The sequence below is a fragment of the Pinus tabuliformis genome, chromosome 6 (assembly GCF_031772625.1).
Source record: "Pinus tabuliformis cultivar Carrire ecotype Pingquan chromosome 6, CPIR1, whole genome shotgun sequence".
Taxonomy (NCBI): Eukaryota; Viridiplantae; Streptophyta; class Pinopsida; order Pinales; family Pinaceae; genus Pinus; species Pinus tabuliformis.
Window position 1 is genome coordinate 1,716,483,998 of NC_142292.1, and position 18,398 is coordinate 1,716,502,395.

The 18,398-nt window shown below is 41.5% G+C and overlaps 1 protein-coding gene across 1 annotated transcript in view; it reads right to left on the reverse strand.

Moving 5' to 3' along the window:
* The window catches only part of FU (kinase family with ARM repeat domain-containing protein), a 281,825-nt gene that overhangs the window by 57,187 nt on the left and 206,240 nt on the right, over positions 1 to 18,398 (reverse strand). The window contains exon 8 of the mRNA XM_089429606.1: positions 17,357 to 17,441. Coding sequence (XP_089285732.1) covers positions 17,357 to 17,441 — 85 coding nt within the window. The remainder of the gene's footprint in view (positions 1 to 17,356; positions 17,442 to 18,398) is intronic.

Below are 18,398 nucleotides of genomic sequence, written 5' to 3' on the forward strand. Positions count from 1 at the left end.
GGAAGGTATAGACTATGATGAGATATTTGCACTTGTTGCCAGATATACGACCATCCGCTCGATCATAGCCCTTGCCCCTTCACAAGGATGGAACCTACATCAGATGGATGTCAAGACTGCGTTCTTGCATGGCTCGATCAAAGAAGAGGTCTACGTGGAGCAACCCGAAGGATTTGAGATTTATGATCGAAAATCTCATGTATGCAGGTTGAAGAAAGCTCTCTATGGGTTGAAGCAAGCACCCCGAGCATGGTATGAGAGGATCGATAGCTACTTGATGAAGCTGGGATTCACTAGGAGTGAAGCCGATCCTAACCGTTACTTTAAGGTTGAAGATGACAAGCCTCTCATACTGGTATTGTATGTGGATGACCTCTTTCTAACAGGTGCAGACCCTCTCATTCACAAATGTAAGAGGGAGCTGGCCTCTGAATTTGAAATGAAAGACCTAGGACTGATGCACTACTTCCTAGGACTTGAAGTATGGCAGAAGCCAAGGGAAATTTTCCTACTCAAGGGAAATATGTGGTAAAGATATTAGAAAGATTTGGTATGATGGACTGCAAGCCTGTGACTACCTCGAGGATCTTAACTTTTAGAAGTTATATGGTAGTGATGTCGGACCAGATTTGGGAAATGCCTCTCAGTTTCATAAACTCATTCACATTGATGTTCTTGGTGAACCTCCGTCCGAACATATTTTTTGCAGTTAGCATTGTGAGCTCATATTTGGTTGAGCCTCACTGGATTGATACCAGGAATCTTCTGAGATGTCTTCAGGACACAATCTCTCATGGATTAAGATACACTGCGGGAGATGTGATACTACTTGGATATACTGATGTTGATTGGGCAGGCAGTGTGATGGACCGTAAGAGCACTTCCGGGTGTTGTTTCACCTTGGGATCTGCTTCGATATCCTGGATGAGCAGGAAGCAGAAGTCGGTGGCTTTGAGCACCGCCGAAGCAGGATATATTGTTGCTAGCATAACCTCGTGTGAGGTAGTCTAGTTGCGAAAGCTCTTCAGTGAGCTGGTTGGATTTACATTGGATACCACTGTGATTCTCTATAACAACCAGAGGTGGGATTCGATTATTGAGGAATCCCGTATTCGTCGATTGCTCCAGCAGATAGACATCATCTTGGATATGGTAAGTTGATGAGCAAGGAGGCTCCATCGCATTAAGATGATGTACAGGTTGATACACCTTGTCAAAGCCCCAAAGAAAGATCTAATCTGTGATTTTCCCAAACGACTTGGAGTCGGTAACAAACCCTTGTACAAGGGTCCTGCATGTTGCATACATTGAGCTCTGGGAGCTCTGAGGGCTTGCGGTTATTACTGGAGCAACATACGACCACAAGGTGACTCACCCTCCCCTGGTGGTGCACACTGGAACAAGATGATTCGCTCTCTTGTGGGACAAGATGATTCGCTCTCTTGTGGAACAGGATGATTCCCTCTCCTGTGTAGCAGGATGATTAGTTCTCCTGTGAGGCCTGGATTGATGTGTTCTCCATGGCGATTGTAGCAGGATTGATGTGTTCTCCTGTGAGGCCTGGATTGATGTGTTCTCCATGGCGATTGTAGCAAGATGGATGTGTTCTCCTGTGAGGCATGGATTGATGTGTTCTCCATGGCGATTGTAGCAGGATTGGTGTGTTCTCCTGTGAGGCCTGGACTGATGTGTTCTCCATGGCGGCCTGGATTGATGTGTTCTCCATGGCAATTGTAGCAGGATTGATGTGTTCTCCTGTGAGGACAGGATTGATTAGTTCTCCTGTCGAGGCATCCTACCCATGCAGTCTGGGACTCATGGGAAGTACCTCTCATCTGATCAATGAGCAGGGAAATGAAGTTAGGGACCATAGTAGTACCGATGGACGCATCGTTGTAACTACCATACTCCCTACGCTAGGATGACCTCCATTGATCTGGGATCAATGATACTGGTCTGGGACCAGTGGTAGGAGTTGTACCATACTATGACGCTGACTTCGGGTCGGTTGAGACTGGTCTAGGATCAGTGGTACATACTCTGAGACTGACTTTGAGTCAGTGGAGGACGATATTGGTCTGGGACCATTAGAGTTGTACTCACTATGACGCTGACTTTGGGTTGGTTGAGACTAGTCTGGGACCAATGGTACATACTCTGAGACTGACTTTGAGTCAGTATAATAAATCCTCGATCATTTCTTCTTCTTCATAATTCGGACAAAAGCAGAGTAGAACAGAACAATGCAAGAGGAGAGTAGAACAGAACAAATTAGTACAGATCAGTGCAGGGCAGAACAAGACAAAGCAGAACAGGCAAAATAGAGCAGAGCAGGGCAAGGGTCTGGCTGTACAAGGCAGTGCATTTGATGGATGAATAGTAACGACCGATAGACAGATTGCAGATGAAGTTCTCCATGGTTGAGAGGGAGTGTTAAAATTGGCAACCAGGGCAAAACTTCATGTGGGTCATCTTATTCATGGCTAATAATATTTTTATTAGATTCCTCTCGTCGAGAGGTGTAGGATTGATATAAAGATCATCCAATTCCGATAAGTATTCAGGAGATATGAATTTATTTTGATTATGGAATTATTATCAAGCCGACCTACAACTCATGTAGGCTCAGAAGCCCAACAGTCGCATCTATTCACCCACCTACGTTGTGTATAAATATAAGAGGACTTTTCCTCATTTAGACTCACTCATCTCATCACATCTCTCTCTCTACTGCGCAGATATGAGTCTCTTCTCTACTGCGCTGAAATGTAAAAATCTCTGTTTTCCCACCCCGGTTTTCAGTTTCTCCTTATTTCTCCCATGTAGTTAAATGCCCATTCCCATAACCATACATTTAACAGACTGAAAAAAATAAATATTGCTGAAAACACAAATTCTGGAAATTTTTCAGAATGCTGGAAATTGCAGAATTAAAAATCAGCAATCAAAAACAGCCATTAAAACACTGATATTTTTTGTCAGCTTGACCCTGGCAAAACCCCTTACAACTCTTGGGGAAAACCAGTTTGAGAGCTCTTCTTTATTTCTGAAAATTGCCTTTTTACAGTGAGAATTATTCAGCAAAAAATCAGCAAGCAAATTTACAACTTATCTACTTTCCCGTGCCTCACAACAATCTGGAAATTACAGCAAACAGGACAGCAATAAATGTTGTACGGCCTCCGTTTTGTGTGCAGAAAAATCAGCAAACTGCTCCTGGATTTTTGTGCAAAAATCTGCCTTTCACTATGTGCTGAATCAGCAGTACAAATCTGCTCAACTGCTGCCTTGGAATGTGTGCCAAGCTGTTGTCTCCTTCTCCTCCCTGCTCAGAAATCTCTCTTGCTCTCTTGCTCTCCTTCTCCCAATCTGCTCATGAAAGAATGAATGACCTTTTCCTCCTTTTCCTCCTTTAATATAACTCCAAGTGACTTTTGGGTGATCCAAGTGACTTTTGGGTGATCTCTAAATCCAATGGCTGAAATAGATTTAGATCAATGGTTGAGATTAAATGTTCATTTAAATCTCACTTTCTATTTTTTAATTCACCCCACTTTAATAAAGACCCACTTAGTCATTTATTTCCAAAGTCACTTTTCCTTTCTAATTTTTCATTTACTTTATAAAAGTTACTTTAAAAATTAGACTTAGTAACTTTATCACTTAAAGTCACTTTTAAATTAGATTTAAATTTATAAAATTATAAAGTTACTTTAGGAGAAAAATTAAATTCTTTTGGACACTTTTCCCTAGGCCAAAGATCAAAGCCTAAGGGAACCACCTGTCCTCCGGTACCAAATTTCAACACTCCCTCTTACCGAGGAAGGTGTTCCTCACCACACCCATCTTGTCTCTGAAGTAGACATGCTTGCCCCGTGGTAAGACTTTGGTAAGAATATCTACAACCTGCTCATCAGTGGAAATATACTCAAGCTTCACAACTCCCTTCTGAACATAGTCTCTGATGAAATGATATCTGATCCCGATATGCTTTGACCTGTCATGAAATACTGGATTCTCCGTGAGTTTAATGCAACTCTGATTATCACAGTAAATCACTGAAGGTCTCAACGGCTGACCAAATAAGCCAAACAACATCTTGCGAAGCCAGATAGCCTCACAACTAGCTAGACTGGCTGCCATATACTCTGCTTCCGCTGAACTCAGTGCTACTGACTGCTGCTTCCTGCTGAACCATGACACTACTGCTGAACCCAACCCAAAACAACACCCTGAAGTGCTCTTCCTATCAGAAGCACAACCTGCCCAATCAGAATCAGTGTATCCTGCCAATCTCACTCCATCTCCCTGCCTGTAGTCCAAACCATAATCCACTGTCCCCTGCAAGTACCGCAAAATGTGTTTTGCAGCCACCCAGTGAACCTTCCTAGGCTCACACATAAACTGACTCATCGTGTTGACTGCAAAACAGATATCTGGTCTAGTGTTGACCAAATACATCAAGGAACCAATCAGATGCCTGTACAATGTGGGATCCACCAACTCGGAATCTGAAGCATGAAGCTTCTTCCAGTTGGTGATCATCGGTGTCGACATGGGTCTACAATCCTCCATGTGGAATCTGCTAAGGATGTCCACAATATACTTCCCCTGCCCCAGGAAGAAATGCCCCTCCTCCTGCCACACCTCCAAGCCCAAAAAGTAATGCATCAAGCCGATGTCCTTCATCTCAAACTCCGCCGCAAGATCTCTCTTGCAGTGCTCTATGAGTCTCTCTGCACCTGTAATGATCAAGTCATCCACATACAGCACCAGAATTAGAGGCTCCTCACCAATCACAATAAAGTAAAGGTTCGGATCTGCCTCACTCTTTGTGAAACCCATCCCCTGCAAGTATGCATCTATCCTGGAGTACCAAGCGCTGGGAGTTTGCTTCAGGCCATAAAGGGCCTTCTTCAATCTGCACACATGGGACTCCTTCCCATGCACCTCAAAGCCCTGTGGCTACTCAATGTACACCTCCTCCTGTATGAAGCCATTGAGAAATGCGGTCTTCACATCCATCTGGGGATCTTCCAACGCATCTCTGCTACTATCGATATAATGGAGCGGATCGAAGTATATCGAGCCACGGGAGCGAAGGTCTCCTCATAATCAACTCCCTCTACCTGAGAGAACCCTCTAGCCACAAACCTCGCTTTGAATTTCTCAATGCTGCCATCTGCAGCATGCTTTACCTTGTAAAGCCATCTGGAAGTAACCACGGATTTGCCCTCAGGCCTCGGCACCACCTCCCAAACATCATTCTTCATGATAGAAGAATACACCTCTTGCATGGCCTCTCTCCAGACCTGCTGGCTAGCTTCCTCCTCATAGCTAGAAGGCTCAGAGTCAAGGATGTTGGTAACCATCGCCATATAGCTACAAAACCTCTCAGGTGGTCTACTCTCTCTGACCGGCCTCTTCGGCTCAGCAACAGATGTGGCATCTCTCAAGGTGTCCTGAAGCCACTTGGGCTTCCTCTTCCCTGAGCGCACTTCTCCCGCCGGAGAATGAAACTCCTCTTCCTCATCATCATCAATAGCCTGACCTCCTGATTGTCTGTCTGTTGTCCTCCTGCCCGCACCTGAACCTGTAGAAGCTGAGGTACCGTGTGAACTGTCCATCAGTGGACTACCTAGTGAACTGCTCTGTGAACTGCTCTACATGTTGCCCGGAGCACCACCCCTCTGGCTCAATGAGCCACTGCTCACTGACGGACCTGACATCCTCATAGATGTACCTCCTGATCCTTCTGATCCCTGCCCACTGGATCCATGCGACTGACTCAACTGCTGCTGAGGGTCTGGTTGATCCAGATACTTTAACTCCCGTGACCTCCTAAAGGCCCTGTCCTCCTCGAACTTCACATTCCGTCTGACAACAACTCTCCTCTGTGCAGGGATGTAAATCCGAAAGGCCTTTGAGGTCTCACTGTAGCCCACAAAGATACCCTTCTCTGCGGTGGGCTCTAGTTTGGTCCTCTTCTCCTTGGGTATATAGGAGTATGTAATGCATCCAAAGATATGAAGATGACCAAGATCAAGCTTCTTCCCAGAGAAGGCCTCCTCCGGAGTCATGTGCCCCAAGGCACGATGCGGACTCCTGTTCTGCAAGTAAACAGCTGTGTTGCAGGCCTCTGCCCACAAGAACAATGGCAACCCCTGATCATGTAACATGGCTTTGGCAGCCCCTATGATGGATCTGTTCTTCCTCTCCGCAACCCTGTTCTGGTGGGGGTTGTAAGGAACAGTGAACTCCCTCCTAATGCCTGCCTCCGCACAATACTCAACAAACTCTCCAAGGGTGTACTCTCCTCCATTGTCCGACCTCAAGGACTTGATCTTTCGACCTGTCTGAGTCTCCACAAGAGCTCTGAACTCTTGAAAGTGCTTGAAGACCTCACTCTTGGTCTTCAAAAAATAAATCCAGGTCCTCCTGGAGTGATCATCAATGAATAAGACATAGTACTCATATCCACTCAAGGAAACATGAGACATCCGACCGCTCACATCGGAATGAATCAAATCAAGTATCCCAGTCGCTCTGCTGTCACTACTGGGAAAAGGGGATTTGGCAAACTTGCCCATCGCACAACCTCTGCAAGTATCAAAGTGATCAGTACTGAAATCTGGCACACCTGTAGTGATCTCCCGCAATGTCCTCAAGGCTCCATGATACATATGTCCCATCCTGCGGTGCCAAATCTCACACAGCTCAGAACTGCTAGCTCTGCTGTCGGTACTACTGCTCAATGCCAAAAGGGGCTGAAATGCAAACTTGTACACCCTTGCATGGAATACACCTATCACTCTAACTGAATCAGCTGGAGTGCCCCTGGGATACATCAACACCTGTCCTCCCCTGAACAGTACCTCATATCCTCTGTCCTCCAAAGCTGAGACGGATATGAGGTTCTTCCTCATCCCTGGCACATAAAGAACGTCTGACACCTTCAAGGGAGGTTTGGACTCCCTCTGAAATGTCATTGTCCCCACCCCGACTGCTCTAACAACTCTGTCATCACCGAGTACTACCTCAATACTAAGTTGCAGGAAACGCCGGTACAGGGTCCGTTTCCGTACGGAAACGCGTTTCCGCGTACCGTACGGCCTGGAAACGCGTTTCCGGCCGTACGGCCGGAAACGCGTTTCCAGGCTGTCTGTGCCACGTTTCCCCCAAAAAAACACTTTTTTTTTTAATTTGTTTTTAATTTTTTTTAGGGTTTCCAGGTAGTAAATGTGATGTAAATTTAATCTTAATGTTTAAATGTTTATGTAAGTAAATGTATCATTCATGCTTTATGATTGCACATATATATAATAATAATTTTTAAATATTTTTAATATATATATATATATATTATTATATATATTCGCGTTTCCCCGTTTCCAAAATTTGGGGAGGTCGCGTTTCGTTTCGCTTCCCCGTTTCGTTTCGCTTCCGCGTTTCCCCGTTTCGTGCAACTTAGCCTCAATATCAGTGCCACTCTCTGAAAGCTCTGAGAAGTACTCACGGACTCCTGTCATATGACGTGAAGCCCCACTATCCAAATACCAGATACCTGAAGATGCTCCGCTAATCGAGGGAAAAGCATGCTCCCTCTGAACCTGTGTGGCAGGTGATCCTGCACTAGAGGACTCACACGTAGTGAACGCAAACTCTCGGTCAAAACGACCAGCAAAGTCCTCAATCTCTGCTGAAGCTGCCACTTCCTGGTTCTTCCCCTTCTTCTTCTTCTTCTCCGGACACACAACTGCATAGTGTCCCATCTTTTGACAATTCCAACACTTCACCTTGGAATAGTCCTTCTGTGTGTTCCCCTGTTTACCTTTACCTTTGCCTTTGCCCCCACCACTGCTTGTGGAAGCCTGCTTCTTCCCTTTGCCTTTCTTGCCTCCTGCCACCAGTGCTACGTCCTCATCCTGCTCAACTGGCTTGGCTGCCCCAAGCTGTCCTTTCCTGATCTCTGTCTGAATGCAATCATCCCAAAACCTCTCCCATGTGGGAAGGGTCTCACGTGCACAAACCCCATCAGCAAAGTTCAACCATGAACGGGGGAGGCCATTCACTGCAATCCGCACCAACTCAGTGGATGGAATGGCCTCTCCAATCGCTGCCAACTCATCTCTCACATTGGTAATCTTTGTGAGATATCCAGCTGCACTATCATTCCCCATCTTAATGTTCTTCAGCTTCTCCTTCAGGACCATCTTCCGGTTCTCATTGGTACTCTGGTAGAGATTGGCCAATGCTGTCCACATCTCATGGGCATTGCTCTTTCCTCTCACATGAGGAATGCAATGGTCTTTGATTCCGTCTAGAATCAGCCTCTTACCCTTATTGTTCTTCTTTTTATACTCAGCCAACTGAGTAACATCAGTGGGCACAACAATAGGGTTCTGTGCGGTATGCACCATGATATCCCAGACTTCTGCCTCCTCAAAGATACTCTGCATTCTCTCCTTCCAAACACTGTAATTTGTATGCCCATCCAACCTATCCTCCACCCTCAATCCCAATGACATCCTGCTGTCCTAAAACTGAAAAATAGCACTGCTGTAGTAAAGATAAAACTGTTGTTTATGAAAAAATCAGCTTGCTGGAAATTTCTGAGTGAAAAATCAGCCACTGTAATTTTTCCTTTTGCTGTCCCAAACTGCCCTTCAGCACTCAACCTCTGATACCATGTAAAAATCTCTGTTTTCCCACTCCGGTTTTCAGTTTCTCCTTATTTCTCCCATGTAGTTAAATGCTCATTCCCATACCCATACATTTAACAGACTGAAAAAAATAAATATTGCTGAAAACACAAATTCTGGAAACTTTTCAGAATGCTGGAAATTGCAGAATTAAAAATCAGCAATCAAAAACAGCCATTAAAACACATTAAAACACTGATATTTTTGGTCAACTTGACCCTGGAAAAACCCCCTACAACTCTTGGGGAAAACCAGTTTGAGAGCTCTTCTTTATTTCTGAAAATTGCCTTTTTACAGTGAGAATTATTCAGCAAAAAATCAGCAAGCAAATTTACAACTTATCTCCTTTCCCGTGCCTCACAGCAATCTGGAAATTACAGCAAACAGGACAGCAATAAATGTTGTACGGCCTCCGTTTTGTGTGCAGAAAAATCAGCAAACTGCTCCTCGATTTTTGTGCAAAAATCTGTCTTTCACTATGTGCTGAATCAACTGTACAAATCTGCTCAACTGCTGCCTTGGAATGTGTGCCAAGCTAATGTCTCTTTCTCCTCCCTGCTCAGAAATCTCTCTTGCTCTCTTGCTCTCCTTCCCCCAATCTGCTCATGAAAGAATGAATGACCTTTTCCTCATTTTCCTCCTTTAATATAACTCCAAGTGACTTTTGGATGATCCAAGTGAATTTTGGGTGATCTCTAAATCCAATGGCTGAAATAGATTTAGATCAATGGTTGAGATTAAATGCTCATTTAAATCTCACTTTCTATTTTTTAATTCACCCCACTTTAATAAAGACCCACTTAGTCATTTATTTCCAAAGTCACTTTTCCTTTCTAATTTTTCATTTACTTTATAAAAGTTACTTTAAAAATTAGACTTAGTAACTTTATCACTTAAAGTCACTTTTAAATTAGATTTAACTTTATAAAATTATAAAGTTACTTTAGGAGAAAAATTAAATTCTTTTGGACACTTTTCCCTAGGCCAAAGATCAAAGCCTAAGGGAACCACCTGTCCTCCGGTACCAAATTTCAACATGAAATGGGTCTCTCTCTCTCACACATGTGAAGCTGAAAGCTGTTGAATTTGAAGCTGCAACTGCAGAAATAAATATTGACTTGCGTGGCCTAGAAGATCTCTTTGGAACTGCGTTGTAGGTTCATCTGAACCTCCTTTGAAAGCCGCAACTTTTGGTGGTGGAATGAAGTCAATCCGATGAACGGTTTGCAAGATATCGACTGCCCTAGTTTGAAGCCGGAAACTGCTGTAAGCTGCAACTGTAGAAGTAAAGATTGACTTGCGTGGCCTAGAAGATCTCCTCTTTGGAACTGCGTTGTAGGTTCATCTGAACCTCCTTTGAAAGCCGCAACTTTTGGTGGTGGAATGAAGTCAATCCGACGAACGGTTTGCAAGATATCGACTGCCCTAGTTTGAAGCCGGAAACTGCTAAAACTGACGCTGCAACTGCAGAAGTAAAGATTGACTTGCGTGGCCTAGAAGATCTCCTCTTTGGAACTGCGTTGTAGGTTCATCTGAACCTCCTTTGAAAGCCGAAACTTTTGGTGGTGGAATGAAGTCAATCCGACTGTCGGTTTGTGAGATATGATTTTCCCTAGTTTGATAATGAAGTCGCTAATGCTGATGCTACTGATCTAGGGTTTGCTACTGCTGATATGAATCAGATTTATTGTACTATTTCTCTCTGCTGAATTATTGAAGATAAAAGAAGATTTGATCAAAGGGTTTCCCCACACATTATGGGGTTTGTCGCTGGCTAGCCGCCACGTCTTGTGTCTATTGTCTTGGCTTGTTTTCTGTCGATCGTTTAATGTTCTATCTGCACTTTATTTTATGTACATGTGATTGCTAATCTGTGGAATATAATAAGAAAAAGAAGTAAATTGTTACAAGCATAGAACATACCATAACTTAACAAGATGTTAAAAAAAAAAATGAATAATTTTGTGTTTTTTTAATTTTGCCGACTTTTTCAAAAAACTCCCGACTTTGACGAGTTTTTCAACTTTTGGACCCTTGCCGAATTAATCCTGACTTCGACTTTTTCCACATTGGTTTGGAGCACTTAAATTTCTTGTAAGTTGTGTTATAGCTTATGGAACTTAACTTAATTATACACGAGTGACCACGTATAGATCGTGTGTTGAAATAAAAATCTCAGCTCCCCATCATGTGCTCATTGCTCACTACACATTCGAGGTCTAAAGGGAGGGAAAGCTCAATTAACGCTTTGGTCAACAATGAAGTTTGAACACATATAAATTTATAGTTCATAAACTACCTTATGTGAAGTTTGAACATCATCAATCTTGTTTGAAGTTAATAACAAAAATTATAGCATGAACAATGAACATTGAACTGTGAACATCATTGATGTAGTAAATTAATAAACTAACTAGTAAATTACTAAATAGTAAATAGTGTATACTAAATTCTAAATAGATATCATCATGATTCATATCTATATGGATCAAGCACTATACTTCAGTATTTTATATATATATATATATATATATATATATATAATGTGTCCCTCGTGCCCTGTTTCCGGGGTCGTTGCGTCTCATGTCGAATACTCGTATTTACGTGTCCTCTGTGTCTCGTGTCCTTGTGTCATGTGACTTAGCATGCTAACCAATGACTCTCTTACCTTCAAAAGGCGCCTGAAGGTGAGGTAATAGCTATCAAATCTGGTCTTCGCAATCTTCAACAACTCCAATCTTGAGTGACTACGGAAAAGGCCATGGGTATTGCTATGATTTGTAATAAATTTTATCATTTGTTTGTCTTTCTTGTACAAATGACCAATCCATTTGTATTGTGCATTTTTGTTCTTGACAACATCATGCATCAGAAGGTTCAATGTGTGAACCAAACATCCAGACCAAAATATGTTGGGGTATTTATCCTCAATAATTGCTCCCGCTGCCTTACAATTAGGAGCATTATCAGCGATGACTTAGATGACATTGTATGGCCCAATACGGTCAATTGTTTCAAGTAGTGCTTCTGCAATGTTGATGGCGGTCTTGAACTTGTCTGAGTAATCATATGCAATTAGAAAGATGGCACCACTAACAGAGACAGCAAGAACACTTATCAATGGCTTGCCTTTTACATTTGTCCATCCATCAAATACAATGGACACCCCATGGTCAATCTAAGAACTTGTCATTCTATTCAAAGAATGTGATATTTTTGCTTTTTCATGATCAAGTCCAACGATTCTTGCCTTTTCATACCCAGGGCTCTTGTATCCTTTAGGGGCATCCTTTATGGCAAAAACCATTTCGTGCCAATAAGGTGAGCGAAGAACATTGAATGGTATCCCACATGCATAGAGAAACATATAAACATTTGAATCCACATCATTCCTACACCCCTCATCAAAGAAATCTGATATGGTTCTACGCCTTAAAGTTGGTGACCTTGTACCTCCATATCCACTGCCTTGGGAGGATGCTGAAGCAGTTCTTTGTGCTTGTGATTGTGAGCTTGGTTCAAAGAAACCCCTTGATTTTTTAGATTTGTATTGGGCTTCCTCCTCTTCCCTTATGTATTTGGCTCTATCTGTGCTTTGGCTCTATCTGCTGCTGACACAGTTGCACAAGTTTTGATTCCTATTTGTTTATCTCCATCCCATGGCCTTTTCCCACAGAGGTGTTTTCTGGCACAGGGGTATGACCCTGTGTAATTATTGTTGCTATGGGGGCAATGAAATTTAGTGGTTCCACCCCCTTTTCCCTGCTTCAGGCCTGTTAACATATTTCCACAATGGGGTTTGGTCTTGTTTAGTTTTTTGAGAGTCATGTTCACCCTCCTCCAGCTCCTCCTCACCGGGGTTTTTATCAAATCCACTTTCTCCAGCTTCTTCATCCCCCTCTTCATTTTGGCCCCTCTGTTTCCTACTCTCCAACACCATAATAACCAGAAAAGGACCAAGAAGAGGAAAATGCCAAGAAATATAGCCAGGGCCATGATGTTTGATATTTGTAGACTTTTGAATCTGCAAAATTTAATGGGAATGGAAATATGAATGAGAAAATTAATTTAATTTCTTTAGATTAATTAATTTTATTTATTAATTTTATTTAGATTCGTGATTTTTTTACTAAATAAATTAAACTAAACTAAATTAAACTAACTAAACTATACTAAATTACTACCTAACTAAGGTTTAAAATACTAAATTACTAAGTTACTAACGTATCTAACCTCTTTGCAGGCTTGCTCCTTGCTCCTCGGCGCTTGCTCCTCGCTTCTCCTCACTCCTTTGCTCTTGCTCTTCAGCTTCTCCTCAACTCATTCAAGTGACAATGAATTTTTTTTGCCCGCAAGTCGTTTTAAAACTAATTTTTTTTTCAAATGAAATTTTTTTCGCGTCCACGGAATTTTTTCGCACAAATTACTCCCGACGTCACGCCCGTCGCTCCCGGAGCGAAAATTAAACGCTCGGGAGCGATCGCTCCCGAGCTGTAATTTTCGCTTCGGGAGCAACAGGAGCGACACTCCCGAACTCGCTCCCAATTTTGGCAGGGAGCGTAAACTTTTTTATCGGGAGCGCGCTCCCGAGCTGCTCCCGCTCGGAGCGCGGATTGGGAACGGGTTCAAAGGGGGGGGGGGGGGGAGCGCTCCCTCGCAACTCTGGATTGGAGTCACCTTCAGGTTGGTGTCTGAGAACATTTCAGGGCGACAAGGTGGTGTTAGGGCAGGTCGGAGCCTACAGCAAGGCATTGGTGCGTCCTTTCAATGGATGTTGATAAACACAAGGTGTTGGTGCGTCCTTTCAATGGGTGCTAATAAAACACATGGCATTGGTGTGTCCTTCAGGTTGGTCCCTGTAAACCAGGTGGTTGGAGTCTCTTTCAGTTGGAGCTGAAAACTTGATGTAATAATTTTCTTTTAAAGGAGGAGAAGACAATTAATAAGAATCGTTCAGTGGTTTTTGACCCAGAGGGTCTTTTCCACCTAAAAATCTTGTGTCTACCATTTCTATCTTTTTGCATTGTTGTATGGTGTTGTTTATTGGTTTTGTTATTCGATACCGAATAATAATAATACTGCAAAAGATTAACTAATGCTCTGAAAAAGATAATGAAGTGCTAATTACTAAAAAATATTGATTCACCCCCCCCCTTTAGTATTTCCAGCATTTAATTCGTCCACATTTGTTTTGTATGAGCCATTCACCAGCTGCCACGTGTCCTACCATGTCAACGTTCATACGCTGCCACACTATTTGTCGTACAGTCGTCTGTCATGCCACATCAACATCCATACACCCACGTGTGGTGTCATTTTTTGTACAATCACATGTCATGCCACATCAACATCTGTACAACCACGTGTCATCCGTCGTACAACCACCTGCCATGCCATGTCAACATATGAATAGCAAAGTGTCATCCATCAATTGGTCAACTCTGTCCAGTCAGTGCTCCATGTCAGTGCCTCATATCACGACCATACACTACCATGTTAGCATACTGACATCAACCAGTCGTATGGCACGTCGACAATACGAACTGCCACATGGCATTCAACTTTGACCTTTGACTTATTTTTGCTTGTCAACCCTGAACTTTGACCTACAATAATTTTTTCATACGAAGTCCTTTTTTGCCCGTTCAAGTTGCGTTCGATTCAGAATTTTGAGCTCTACGCAATGGAGCCATTTACAAGGAGTTTTGAGACATCAAATTTTGAGCGTTTTAAGATCCACCTGGATCATGCACTCATGGAAGCAATGTGTACATTCGATCTTTGGCCTAATCTGATTCTTATCTATCATTATTGAAAGCAAACCTTGGTCAAAGAGTTCAACTAACTTTTTATTGCATGTCATCTAGGGATTTATAGAAGGGATGCACATCACTCAAGTAGTAATTTGAGCATAGGAAATTAATATTAGAAATATGGATCACCCATTTTGGAGGAGTCTGAGTGCACACTTTATATACACTATTCAATCTATCATCATGTGCCTACCCATGAAAGCCATCCTCAGCAGGTCCCTACATCTACTCTTGAGCTAACTTGGCCTATTTCTCTCTCTATTGGCAGCCTAACACCCTTCTCAGCCAATCACAGTGCTCTTTCCTCTTTTCTATTCAAGGTAGCTATCTATTGTACACTCCCACTATCATATTTAGGAGATATAGAGTTTGATGATGAGAGATTGTGATTTCGCTTGAGTCCAATTACTTTCTGATCATTCTTTCAGTTAGAGATTAAGAACATCCTCGGCAGTAAGTTAACAGTCACTTCCAGGAATAAACCTTGATTTTATCTCATTTCTAGGCAGTGTGGTAAGGCGGTTGAGAAGGATCCTTTCCCCTTAGTTTCTATACATATGTAGCAGGAATATCTGGATATTGTGCTGACATCTCTCAAATAAAGGTTAAGTACTTATGGATATATTAGCTTACTTATTCTATCTTTCTGGATTGAACAACCTAGATCTAGCATCTGTTTATGTGATTATCTATTTCTGTAACAACATTACCCCTGGGGCTCAAGCACCACTACATTAAAATTTTTAAAAATAGCATTTATTTCGGACATTACAGTAGTCGTATTTGCACATGAAAAGTTTTACCTTGCAGACCTGAAGGTGCAAACAACAGATTTACATGAAAAAACGACATTCTAGGAATACATTGAGTGTAAATATACACCTTTTAGCTTGCCGTTTGTTCTTTTATTGCATAGGAATCTAATTTACAGAAGACTGGTTTTGTACATTTGAGTTACTTCTGACTCACGTTATTACCTAAGAAGTCCCTCCTGTGGCTACCATGCACCATCCCAAAGCGCAGAGGATGCAGGCCATGGTGACAGTAGTCCAAAACCAAGTTACCTTGTCACCAAACAGTTTCAGGTGCTAACACCCTCCATGCTTGTGTTGATGGGATTTGGTCTCGACACCATTTAGAGCATGGATTTCTAACTCTTGATGTACATGAAATTTCGTTTTTTAATGAAATGTATGATGCATTTTCAACAGAAAGAAAAAGAGTTAGTCAAACCGAAGCTTCTTCTCTTCATAAATAAATATTCTTTTGAACAATTCTAATGCTGAGTGAGGCAATACAAAAGAAGATCTATATGCTAAGGCTTCAGTAGGCAAGGTTACTTTCAGTTTTCTTCTATATTAGATGTGTGCATCACACATCTTTGGTGAAGGACATTACCATCCCTAAATCCATTATAATTCAGGAAGAAGCATATAACATGCTAAACTAGTAAAGGAGTCCCTTCATGGCTTTCAATAACCATCATTTTCCTATATCCAATAGGATACTGAAATTTGTAAAACAAGATTGAAGGGTAAAAAACACGAGTGAGGACTAATGACTAAGAGTAAGTGAGGACTAATGACTAAGAGTAAGGATCACATTGTCCACAGATAAATTATTAGAAGGTTCTTTCATTATATTCAAAGCATCAGCAATACATCTATGATATCCCTTGCGCTAGACAATAGCAATCAAGCCATCTTAAGTCATGAGCAATAGCATATTAGCCTTTGTATCTGCCACAGCTACATTGAAAATAGACTAATAGTGGACTCATAAGTATGTGGCAATACCAAACAACAGAAAAACTAAGTAACAGGACATGGCCATCAGGGGTACCCTCTCCGTATCCTGTGTTTCAGAAACGGACATGCTAGGGCATGTATTTGGAATGTGTCCTAAAACAGGACACATTTCAAAGATGTGTCAGACACATACCCCAGACATGTCCAACCTGTTTGACTTACAAAAACTTTTTCATCAGCATTTTTTCACTCAGTCAGCCGGAAAGAGCTCTTATGGTCTCTCATTGTGCAAATAAAGGGTGAAAACAAGATTTGAAAGGGCTCCGAGTTTTCGTAAATGTTCTATTTCCTAAAACCATTGGATCCTTATGTCAAAATTTCATTTTTGTATTTCTAATTTATACTCTTTTAATACATACAAGCAGACACACACACAGATATATATGTATATATATAGACACACACATTATGTGTCCTCTGTGTCCTGTTTCCGGGGTCAACGTGTTCCATGCCAAACACTTGTATGTCCATTTCTTTTGTGTCCCATGTCCCCATGCCATGTGAATCGGCTAAAACCCAATACCCCACAAACAAGCCAAACATAAAAATTTGCCTTATAAAGAAGGCAATCAAGCAATAGAATCAAAAACTTAAAATTGGATTTATATAATTCCTTGATTATAAGCTTAAAAAGTCAAAAAGTTAAAGGTCTTTCTGTAATGACACATATCAGCAAACATATTCTCCAGATAATTATTAGATTCCTTTCCTTGACCTTTTATAGAAAGAATGAACTAAAAGGCACTACACAGATACGACATCACACAAAATAATCTTAACTTTAACCTAGTTTTTCAGGAGCAATAAGCATTTGAAAACAACCAGTCATTTACCATTTGCTTTATTCATTATAATTTATAGAAGCATCATAAACAGAAGCAGAGTACAAAAGCCAAATAAATTGCGTAAAGATCAAACCAACAATGTCAAACGGTAAAAATGTCTACAATAACTAAAATTGAAATATGCCTAGACAAAACCACATTGATATGATAAGCCGCATAATGCTCACGAAGGAAGGCTACGGACATACAAGATTACACCAAGTGACCATAGATCTGCTGTATGATTGTATGGTTGTTCGCGTACTAGTTCAGGAGCCATATAAAGCGGGGTCCCTGAAAAGAAAGCAAAGTATTAAAGTTATGACAAGTGTCTAAAAATATAAACTCAAACAATAGCATACATTTATATAAATAACAATTTTCATTCCAAAATTTCATACAGAGATGCCAGCCAAAAAATATTAAATAAACAAGATATATCTTTCATTGGACACTGAGAAGAAGCCACATAATGTGAACTATTGTTTTGGAACCACTCGGCATGTGACCAATGCAATACACCAACATGAACCTTCTTTACATTTCTGGAAATTCAAATATTTATCTATGTTTTCTATTTCATCATTTGTTGAAATTCTGATGTTCTATGCTGTAACAATTACTTATTTCAAAAACTTCTTTTTGCTGCAATATTAGTTAAGCAATTGTAGATAGAACATAAACCAAATGCACAATAGAAGACAGCCAAGAACATAAATGAGACAAAGGGAATTTAGATCCAATGACCAGGGCAAAACCCACAAGGGGAAACCCCAACCAAATCTTCTCCTGTTAGATATCAATTGTTCAACAGAAACACAGAGTACAATGATAGATCAAGAGAATGAGTAAGTTCACCCAAATCTGAACAAGCTATAGCATAAAGATCACTGAATCAACCTTCCCTTAAACTGAATCAACATTGAAATACTGAAACACTGAATTAACATTGGCTCACCAAGCCCTACTCTTACTCTCCAAGTCTCTCTCTCACAATCTTCTTCAAGTCTCTCCAAGTCTCTCTTTCAAGTTCGAATTCTTCGTTCACAATGCACAAGTAGTGAGAATGGGATGATATGAGATACATATATAGGAGGAGCAACAAACTCTGGTCATAAAGGAGCAATACACATGCCTTGAGGAGGACTTACATATGCCAATGAGGGAGGTATACATGCCTTTGTAACTTATACCATTAAGGAGGTACGCATGCCTTTGCAACTCATGCCATTAAGGAGGGAATGTGACATA